An 11,204-nucleotide genomic window follows, 5' to 3' on the forward strand; every position below is an offset into this window, starting at 1 on the left:
TATCCCATTTGATTGTCACTAGTATTAAAGTTTAATCTTAATTGAGATATTATTCCCTTCTGTTCAATAGAAAGTGTGTTTCTGTAGACAAGCTTTCAATTCATGCGTCAGGAAATGTGTTCTTGACTATGAAGTATGTTTGTACAGCAGGCCACAAGGTGCACTTTTCAACCACACAGTTAAGCACTGGAAGTAATATATCTTCCTACACTACCTTTCTGATCATGGTGACTAGTAACAACCCCCAAATTAACAGACAATAATACCTCATTTATGCTGGCTGTTATGAATCAAGTCTTTTTTTAGTCAGAATGCTGAACAAAAGCAAGATTCAAATCAACTGATTTAAATTAATTGTAGTACTCAAACCTAAAATGTTATCACCTAAAAGGGGAGTAGGTGCTTGAGAACACCACCATTAGCAAGTCACACCATCCTGACTTAGAAATACTTTGTTATTCTTTCATTATGGAACATCCTATCCAACAGCACTATAGCTAGACTGTTCAGCACAGGCTGCAGTGGTTACTGTGGAAGGCTAAGCTACAGGGAACGTTATACCAACGGTAATTAGGATTAGTACAAAAATGCTGGCTTTGCCAGCGATGTCCACATACCGTGAATTAAAAGAAAACACTTCATGCTTTTAAAATAATAAAAGCCAAGAAGATGCAGCAATTGTTGAACTTTTGTCTTTAAAATCTGTGAGAAAGCATACAGGCATTAATGCTAGTTGTGGGTATGTGTTCAAAAGCACAATGAATACCTGATGAGATGCCTGATTTCATCTTTAATAACCTTAGAACATTACAATTGTGTTTTCCATTAGAGGAATGACCAATGCAGGCAATGTTTCTGCAATACTTCTCCTTCTGAAAGTGACACCAGGGATATATGCTAATTGTCCCTTTCTAGTTCAATCTCTAACTCAGACTTGGCATAGCACATTAAAGGCAATTTTAGGATGTAAAAGAATTAGATTAACTTAAAATGTATAACACGGACATTCCTTAAGCCTGGAACAGGATAAGACTCTGACCTGTCACAAAGGCTATCCGGAATAATTTAACAATCCAGTCCACATGGTAAAATTGCAGCGTGGTTTCCTTCTGGTTTTAAATACTGGAATTAAGTAAAGTTATATTTTTTTTAGCTCAGCATAGGTGTTCAGTGAGTTTGTGATGACTACTAATAGCTGTGTTAAATAAATATCAATGAATCTAAATTTTATTATTTGTTTGTTTTAACTCTCTACATGTTTGATGTGCATTCACATTAGTATTACTTACTTTGTCAGCATTTAAAATCCATATGGCAGAACATATCTGTTACAAAACAGGCAAACCAAAGCGATACAATGTCTTACGTAGGTGCATTAATAACACAGGTCATACATAAGGAAGTGGCTATTTACCTAAAAATAAACCACAGAATAAGATGAGCCATTAAAAAAAAGCTCAAAGGTTGAGTGACTTACGCAGTTTTGTGCCAACATATGACTTATTTTTCGATAGATAAATTGTAAGCAGTGGTAGTCCATTATACTTTCATTATGTATTTTATTACGTAAATTCTGCGAGGAAGTTTGTTCCCTTTGTAATTCAAAATAGATTTTATTCTTTGTGTATAATTTTGGAGAGGTAGAATAGTTGACAAAATATACTTGAGGACAGCTATGTGATAGTATTCTGTAGAATTCTGAGGCTTCAATCGGTGTCTGTAAGGCTTGATCTTTCCTCAGAACAAACATTAAAGGAATATGTGAGTGGCAAGGTAGCATTTATTTCTAAAGGCCAAATAGCATCTGAAAATAATTTCCATATAAGTACATAAGAAGTAGAAAAAATGAGTTATATTAAATAGGCATCGTAAGTGCTCAATACAGTAAATATCTATCACACAGTAAAAATTGCTGAAGATAATAATTTTTTAATTCTCTTTTCAAAGCATGAAACAGGGATAGGAAACTAGAATTTAATCAATGCGTCTGAGTTATAAACATCATCTACAGAAAGGAACGAACAAAAGATATATTAGAGTACAAAGAAAAGGCTTTCTCGCTGCAAGAATGAATAACAAACTAGATTATCACTTCATAGGGATTACGAGGAAGAAAGAGTAAGAATTGGAGAAATATGATGAATATTCCAGTATAGATTCAAAAATAGTTTGTGTTTGAATAAACCAGATCTGGCATCTTTCCATCTCCAAAAGATGATGGACAGGCAGCAAACAGGTCCATTTCAGATGGTGTGCCTTAAAGTGTTGCACTTGTGCTGATGGCTGAAGGTGTCAATCTTTTACAGGGTGGTTCTTCCACAAGAATCACAAATGAAATTATCAAATGTCATTTTGGGTTATTGTTGTTTTTGGCATTGGTTTCTGATGCCAAGTTGCTGTAGGGTACGGCAGCCCACTTGAAGTGTTGCCTTTATTCCGTCACCAGCTCATGGCTCTGAGGAGTGATAATCAAAGTCCAGCACCTTCATGTCAAAGGTGCTGCATGAGTTATTGAAGCAGAGCTTTGAGCATCCTCCTATCTGACACTGGCTACTTAACCATACAGAAATTTCTTGTGAATATGATCATCTTCTATCCTGCAGATGCGCCCAACACCAAAAAGTTACCTTATTTCAATGATTGCCAACAAACTACCTGTGCCTTTGAGAGGACTACTACTTTTGTGATTTTATCCTGACAGGGGATTCATCTAAGGTGCTGCAGATAGTGAAGATGGAAGTTGTTGAATTGCTTTTCTTGGTAGCTGACTAAACACAGGAAGAACTGCAGATGCCATAAATCAGAAACTAAAATAGAAGTTGCTGGAAAAGTTCAGCAGGTCTGGCAGCACCTGTGCAAAGAAATCAAAGTTAATGTTTCAGGTCTGGTGACCTTTCCTCAGAACTGAGGAAGGGTCATTATCATAGAATCCCTACAGCGTGAAACAGGCCCTTCGCCCAACAAGTCCACACTGACACACCGAAGGGTAACCCACCCAGATCCATTCCTCTACCCTATTTACCCCAATTAATGCATCTAACCTACACATTCCTGAACACTAAGGGCAATTTTGCATGGCTGATTCACCTAACCTGCACATCTTTGGACTGTGGGAGGAAACTGGAGCACCTGGAGGAAACCCATACAGACACGGTGAGAATGTGCAATCTCCATACAGACAGGATCACCAGACCCAAAACGTTTACTTTGATTTTTCGTCACAGATACTGCTAGATCTGCTGAGCTTTCCCAGTAACTTTTATTTTTGTTTCTTGATAGCTGCATTGATTCACAGTCCGCTGAGAGCATGTCTCATAAACCTTCAACCCATTCCTAAGGGTCAGCTTGATATTGTTCCATATGTAATTCATAAGTTGACTAAAGGTAGTAGCTGCTTTACCTCTGTGCACATCAAGTTCTGCATCAAGGAATGGATTGTCTTTCCCTGTTTTCCCAAAGTTGTAGAATTTGCCAATCTCTACAAGAAGGTGTTAATATATTGTTCCATTAGTGCAGTTTTCGTGACTGTTATAGTCAGGGATAAGATTTGTTAGACACAGTCCATGAGTTTTTTGAGGATGAATTTCAATATAGGCAAGTGGCACGACATCATCACAAAAAGGAGTTCCCTGATCACGACATGATGTACATATGTGCATTTGTTTTTGTTATCAATCATGACAGATTTGAGAATCTGTCAATTGACCTAGCATATAAGTAAACTTCTCCATGTCTGCTGAGATGGCAAAAATTGGGGATATGCATCAGAGAAGAAGATGCAAAATAGAGTGGGGCTTGGGACAGAGTCTTGTTTCACTCTATCGGTCACTCTGTTGAAGTGGAATCATCATACTATACAATGCTGTGCATATGCTCATGGTAAGAGCAGACAAGATTCAGCAGTTTTGGCAGACAGCTAAAGTTTCTGTTAGTTCCCTTCTGCTCGCAGTGTTGATTGCCTTAATGAGATCTATGAAAATAAGATAAAGAGAGATATCCTATATGCTAGACCTCTTTTGTAGCTGGTGTATGAAGAAACATGTGTCCACAGTATATCTGCCAGTGCAGAAACTGAACTGTGCTTCTAGATGCACTTGGTCTGCAAGTATTTGGAATCTTTTAAGTATGATACCAGCAAAGGGCTTCTCCGTGATGCTCAAGAGTGGGATGCCCCTGCAGTTGTTGCAGAATGAACCGCACATGTTCTACATATCGCAGGCCACAAATTGATACATCAAATAGTTCTGACTTGCAGTTTTAACATCAGAAATGAAAATTTGAGGCAAAATGATCAAAAGTAGTTTTCACAGTTTGGTATCCATTTCAAATTTTGCTGAGTGTTGTGTTATAAGGAATGACATGCAACAAATGTGGTGTAACTGTATTCATGTTATCATTAAACTAAATAAAGAAAATTGTTCTGACTGAAGAGCTTGACGGATATTTTAATCCCTCCAATCTTTTTTGAAATTTTACAACATTTGAGATTACAATATTTTAACAACCCACACTAAAACTATTCATAACAATGGAACAGAAATCTGACCTTGACATATTTTTAAGAAACAAGTTCTGGCATTGAGATTGCCCACAAAACAGCAAGGTTTTACAGATAGATTATACTTTGTGAATAAATGGAGCATTGTCCACAAAAAAAAACAAATTATAATAAGAGGTTTGCTGCCTTTTATGATGAGAGGATGGAGTAAACTGTAATATTTAATGGTTATTTCTATCCATTCAACATAGAGCACCCAAGAGATTAATTCAGTATCACATTCAGCAAACACTTTACTTCAGATTTCTGCTTGTCGGAATAGATCAATAATAACAATATATTAGTGTAAAGTGACCAATACAAAACTTGAATCTACAATTATGTTAGCACACATACCACTCAATAGCAGCCAAGTTAGTGTATAAGAAACGACTTCAGACATTAGCTAAACTGAGGCAACTATACATTTTTGGGTTTTTTTTGTATTTGTTCAATGGATAAGTTATACCCATCTAATTAGATTAACAGCCACACTGGAAAGCTAGAAATAGTTAGAAAAATAGAAACATAATTGTCAAGCAGTGCTGGGACTGTATTCACATTCTACTGATCTGAAAATATCTTAATACAATTGTATTAAATAATTTAATTGAAGTGTTCAGTTTTCATTTGTTTCAGTTCTGTTAACCAGGTAAACCATACCCAATTATTTTGTTTTCAGTGAAAGCTTTAAAATGCTCCTTGGAAAGCCCTTATTTTGTATAAATTAAAACAAATTTATCTACTGCACAGAGGATTTAGCAAATTATGCAGAGGCATTTATTTCTTTAATAAGGGTCAAATGTTATTCTGATGAAATATATTATATATAAAAGGAAAATAAAAAGTACCTCAATTTTTTTTTAGAAACTGAATATAGTTTCCAAATAAATGTACTTTAAAAAGGAGATTTGGATGATATGGCAATGCAGCCGAAATAAACATCAACCAATGGCACCACCAGTCTGAAGGTGGGTTCAATCTGCAATGACACTTCTTGAGCTCCCCCCACATAACTGCATCTCTGGAGGGAGACACCAACTTCAGACCAGTGATTCCCCACAAGTGAGGGGGCTGCAGGGAAATAGGAGAAGCTGCATTAATCCTTGTCAACCTTTTCAGAGCAGTGGTGATAGATGCCAGGAACCTATTCTGCCAGCTATTTTGTTGTGTGCATTTGGTCTCCGATAGCAAGATCAGATAATGGGGATAAAATAGCAATCCTAATTCATTTCTTGTGAAACCAAAGAACCTCTGTACATGTTATTATTACACATGCACTGCTGCAATTCTAGGAAATGTGTGGCTGGATGAATAGTTCAATTTTAAAGACATTAAGATAAAAGAAATTGGAAGAATAAATGAAACAAATTATCTGCTTTAAGCATATTCGTCACTTGCTTATGTACTTATAATCTTTGATCTCTGTGACACAAATTAATTTTGGTGATTAATCAACTTGCCAAGGTAAAGTATGAGAAAGATAGGGAAATGAAAGGAAATGGTTTTTATGTTTCTTCGCCATTTAATCAATGGGCCCAATCAAATGGAAATCATTCTGCTGCAGTGCTCCCACGGGTACAGCACTGTGGACTTCTTATGTTGTGCAGAACTGCTTGAAAAACATTACTTTGCCGTCTCTTGTTTTCTTCCTTTCTCAAAGATTCTTTCCTTGAAATGGGTTTATCATTTTGACACACTTCAGTGTTTTGTTTGCCATGCTCCTCTATTTGTTTTTCCAAATGTTTCTGGATAGCTAGTCCTAGCACTTCTGCATCCATGGATGCTCCATAGACTTCCCATGTCATCCCTTTTTCATCCCACTGGACATCGCGCACTGGCTCTGGTTGCTCATCTTCCATGGCCTCCACTTGAACTTCAGGGAGTGTAGCAAGTGGGGTCTTCTCTAATGGAGTCATTGGGCCAGTGGCTACTGATTTACATTGCACTGTTATATCCACCTGCATCTCAACATCTTTTCTTGGTGGTGTAGTGAGAGATGATGAGGTCACTGGACATGCTGCTGTCTTCTCCACTCTTTGATCTCGTAATCTGATATCAGGGATTTTAAATACTGGGTAGTTATCTAAGGGAGCCAGGGGGCTGGTGGCAACAGAAATCTTCTGCACTTGAATAGCTACCTGAACCTCAGCATCTTGGCTAGTTGTGGCAGGTGTTGATATCTGTGAAAGGCCTTCAGCTGTCTCAATGTCTGTACTCACTTGCTCACTCTGCTGGCAAATTTCTAGCCTGTTTATGTCTGACTGAAGAATTGATCCAACGTTTGTGGGTTTTGCCATCTCTTTCTGGTTAAGGGATTCCTGAGGGTCAGTGCAGCTGGATGTTTCCATTCCCCTGTCCTCTAGCTCGCATCCTGTCAAGGGCATCTCTGGTTCAGCTTCTGAACTGTCAACATTCAACCCTGTGCTTTCTTTAATATTGAGGCAAATGGCTTCGATGGCATCGTCAGTGCTGTTACTGAAGGCGCAGCTGGATTCTTTTTGCACCGGCTCCTTGCTTAAATCATTCTCTGGAGTTTTATGCGACTTGCCAGTTTCTGTATTGGCATTTTTAGGCACATTAATGCTCGTCTCCACCAGATGGCTGTGATTTAGATTGTCTGGATTATTGGCTGTACAAGGGTTGGAACAATGAGCCTGGCAGTTGGAATGCAATGCAGCTTTTCCAACTTTCTCTCCTTGGTTATTACAGACAGCACCCTCTGGCAAACACTTATTCTCCATCTCAACTGGCTCTGATACTGAGATTTGCAAACTATCGAGATCTTTGATGGTCCCCATCTTGTTTCATGGTAACGTGGCGCTTTCAGTGAACTGCCTGGGCTCTCTGTCTCCCGTTTATAATGGGCTGTTTGTGTTTTTCTCAGATCCTTGGAAGATTGCCAAACGGAAGCTTTCGAGTCTAAAAAGGGGATAAATAAACCGTTTACAAAGTGAAAAATGCAGATTATTAAGAACTACACTTGAAACAAAACGGTCAGTTGTCTTACATTTTAAAATAACACGACCTGTTATTAATTTCATTTCCAAAAGTACTCTGAGCTCAATCCAACCTGATTGTTCAAGACCAGGGAATAACAGGAGTGGTTTTGGTCAGCATTGGTCTGTCTGGGATTACCTGCACCTCCTGGCCTTTGCGACGGTCCCGTGAAATGAGGCATTACCTAAAGATTTCACCCTTCACACACAGACACACACACACACACAGAGCAGCAGCTCACCCGGTTCCCCGTCACTGTCAGGACAAAGTGGCTGCATTGCCGACAGATTCCCAATCTAAAACCGCGAATGCATTCTCAGGGATAGTTCCTCGCACGACGGGAGTCTGTCCCCTCCTCACGCCAGGGAACACTTTTGCTTGGGGAAGGGATCTGTTGGGGGAGGGGGATAATGACCGAGTGAAGGAACTGACCTCGCCAGCCGACAACCGGCAGCCGTCGCCTTCTTCCAGGGCGGGGGTTCCTCCCCTCCACCCTTCTCTCTCAGCAAGCCTCCGGTCGGCCTCTGGGGACCTTCCAGCACCGTAACCCCGCTGGAGCTCCGGGGGATTTCCTGAAAGCACGCTCTCGCTTTGAGCTCCCTCGCTGGGTTCTTCCTGCTTCACTCACTGTAGAGGAGGCATCGGTCTCTCTGGAAACGTCCTCTCTCTCTCTCTCTCTGTTGTGTTTCTTTCTTGACCTTTTAATCGATCAACATTTGACCACCCCACGAGGCCAGCTCCCACTCCGAGAAATAAAGAACATGACCGCACCACACAAAACTGAAGCGCTGGCAACTTGGATTATCTAACCTGGGGAACAAAGAGGCGATGGGATTGAATTCTGCCTGGGATCGCCATTGGTAAAGCGTGCGGTGTGACTGCAGTGTGTGTGTGTGGGGGGGGGGGGGGTGGGAGTAGCTTCTCCCAAGTGGGTCTGGTGACAACACCACCGCCCCCTTTAACACGGTTTTAGGTTCATTTTGTTTTGGGCTGGAATGAATGACTTGGGGCAGTTCCAAGGCTCCTGCCGATTCCAAATATGTTTGAGAAAGGTTCGTGTCGGCACAGCGTGCAAGAATTAAAGATTCAAAGGGAATGCAGAGAATTGCCTAATTAACCAGCGGGTTTTTATCAAGCTTTTATATAACCACTGGAATTTTTAAAAAAACCCTCCGACTTTCAGAGTTTGAATGTGCGTTGGGGCTGGGGGTTGGGGAAGTGTGCAGCGATCGGGAAAGCGTTGGAAATTCCAGGCCATCTCCTTGATCGCAACCACATGGAAGTTCATCAGTGAAGTGGAAGTTTCGCCTTGTCAAACAGCGACGACAGAAACATAACACGGGGCTGAAGTGGAATGTGGCTAGATCAGGGAATAACTCCGAATCGGTTATCTGAAGACTAATTGCCCTCGTTTTGGTGTACAATCAGCACTAACTTGGTGCAATTCGGGTTGTTTCCTGTGTTTTTTTCTTTCGTTAACGTGCCAAGTATTTATTAGTCACACTGCATCAATGGTTGCCACATCAATCATGCTTCAGAAAAGGCTTGTGTTTCCTCCACTGACATCTTCCTGATTAAAATGAATTTATCAATCCTGAACTGAAAGTAACCAGTGGACAGATTTGAAAATGTTCTGCATGTCGGTTCCAGCTAATGAAATGGTAACCGCGAGCCTGGATCAGTGATTAGCTTGTCAACCCTAAATGTCTCGATACTGACACTTAATACATGCTTCTATGTGGCAGACATTGACTGTGAATGACACATCTTAAATGATAAATCGGTATATTGTTTAGTGCAAGGTAAATCCGCCAGCAGAAACAATTGGGGGAAATCACAGGCAAAATTTACATAATCAGTGTTTGTTTTAAACACATTTTACTGGACAGATTTACAACAAATAAGTCAGTAAATGAGAACACCACTAGGATCAACATAAATCGATATTCGGAGATTCGTAAATAATTTTAGGAGTCATATATATATTGTAAGCGAAAGGAAACCTGTCATACCATATACCAGATGTAAGTGAGTGCACAAGCAAATAGGGATTGAGACATCGTGAATGCATTGCAATCTTCCTGTTAGTCCATTGCCACACTTGCAACGCAGTGATGGGTTTTGGGTGTTATATGCTTAGGTCCTATTCCGAACTGGCGTTGTACATGCAAGCCATTGGGTCCTGACAGCGGTGGAAGGATGAAAATTTGATTTCCAGATATTTAAGGATTTTGCTGAATGTCTGGGGAACAGTCACGACCTAAAAACGCCAACCTATTAACACCACTGAAATTAATTCGGGCGTTTCAGCACATTCGTAGTGTGGAGATTATCCCAGTACCTTGTAATAAGATTCACATAATACAAGACGCACCTGGACGTAATGCTACTGATGTACAAAAATAATCATGAACATTAATGTTGGATCGACTACTATGTATTTTAAAACTTGAATCCCATTACTGTTAAAAGCGAAATTGACATAACGGAAGTAAGGGGCTTGGGCTGACTGCACTAGTTCGGGTAAAAACAAGTGCGCGGGAACTGGATTCCCTGAAACTTCTGAACTTTTTTTGTTGTAATAATTTTAGTTTCATGATTTGACATTTCAGCAGCTTACTGTGACACAAACTTGGTTTTCAACTAAAATATTTACTGATGAGCGCACTCTTGCTACAAAATTTAGAACGTGAAAGTCTAAAAATTAACTTTGCTAAATCACGTTGGACAATATTCTTCCCCATCTGAGATAACCCAAAACATTGACCAAATGAAGGGCTTCAGATAGCATAAGAAACATGAAAACTGCTATCCTGAAAGTACGTCACAAAAAAACCCTAGCTGTTTTATTTCCATTTCCTCTTATCCAAAGTGCAACCATTTTGGGGAATAGTATACATCACCGAGGACGAATTCATCTGTCTACTTGTCACGATCTTGCATTAAATAATTATGTAAATATTGCACCTTCCACATGAACCTGCAAAAATCCCAAATGCTTTTTCCGCTAAATGATGTCCGTTCGATACGCATTGAAGAGATTGATGATTAACAGGATTAGCAAACACATGTAAAATCACTTCAGTAAAGGCCGTGAAAAACCCTCCTTAGAAAATAGCACCAACATCCCCGTCGTATATTGGGGCGACGGTGGATTAAAAGGAAGTCTGCAAACATTTGTGATTCCTGAGGTCTTGCTTCTTTATGTCCATCAATTGCATGTAGCACATGTAGAAATAATGCTGGTCAGAGCTGTTGTAGCATTATGCTGGTAAGAACTTGACTTGAGTTACAAACATCATCTGTTCAAAAGGGAACTGTGCCATTCCCATTGCAAAACCGAATGAAAATGACGTGTTTGAGGAAGTAAGATTTTGTGGGGACTGCAAGACCATTTTGGAAAATATACTGTTGCTAAAGAGTAAGATGATTTGTTAGCTTTACATTTACCAGTAACCAGATTTGCGAAATACCCCTAACGTTCAGCCGATATTGCAGGAATTAGTGTGAACAAAATATAAAACAATTACAATTGCATTCATTCCAATTGACCTAATAGCAAACCTTTGCATTGTCCTTTTCATGTAGTTTTTACACGGTAGCAAAGTCTTCAGTGCATGCTGGAGATAATTGTACGGCTATGATAGGCGCTGTACATATGGCGGTC

General features: G+C 39.7%; 1 protein-coding gene across 2 annotated transcripts; it reads right to left on the reverse strand.

Annotated features, from left to right (window-relative positions):
• Positions 1-4,465: 4,465 nt before the first annotated feature.
• LOC132823190 (G protein-regulated inducer of neurite outgrowth 3) lies at positions 4,466-8,397 on the reverse strand. 2 transcript variants are annotated; one of them, XM_060836782.1, is made up of 2 exons: positions 7,970-8,397; positions 4,466-7,459 (listed from the first exon to the last, which is right to left on the reverse strand). In XM_060836782.1, the coding sequence occupies exon 2, from the start codon at positions 7,336-7,338 to the stop codon at positions 6,091-6,093; it is 1,248 nt and encodes a 415-aa protein (XP_060692765.1). In that variant the 5' UTR covers positions 7,339-7,459; positions 7,970-8,397; the 3' UTR covers positions 4,466-6,090. The 2 variants fall into 2 exon arrangements, with proteins under 2 accessions (XP_060692765.1, XP_060692766.1); XM_060836783.1 differs by lacking the exon at positions 7,970-8,397 and adding an exon at positions 7,779-7,922.
• Positions 8,398-11,204: the final 2,807 nt, after the last annotated feature.

The sequence above is a fragment of the Hemiscyllium ocellatum genome, chromosome 16 (genome assembly GCF_020745735.1).
Source record: "Hemiscyllium ocellatum isolate sHemOce1 chromosome 16, sHemOce1.pat.X.cur, whole genome shotgun sequence".
Lineage (NCBI taxonomy): Eukaryota > Metazoa > Chordata > Chondrichthyes > Orectolobiformes > Hemiscylliidae > Hemiscyllium > Hemiscyllium ocellatum.

Excerpts from the sequence above, each read along its gene's own strand:
- LOC132823190 (XM_060836782.1), bottom strand. The coding sequence starts at position 7,338 with ATGGGGACCATCAAAGATCTCGATAGTTTGCAAATCTCAGTATCAGAG.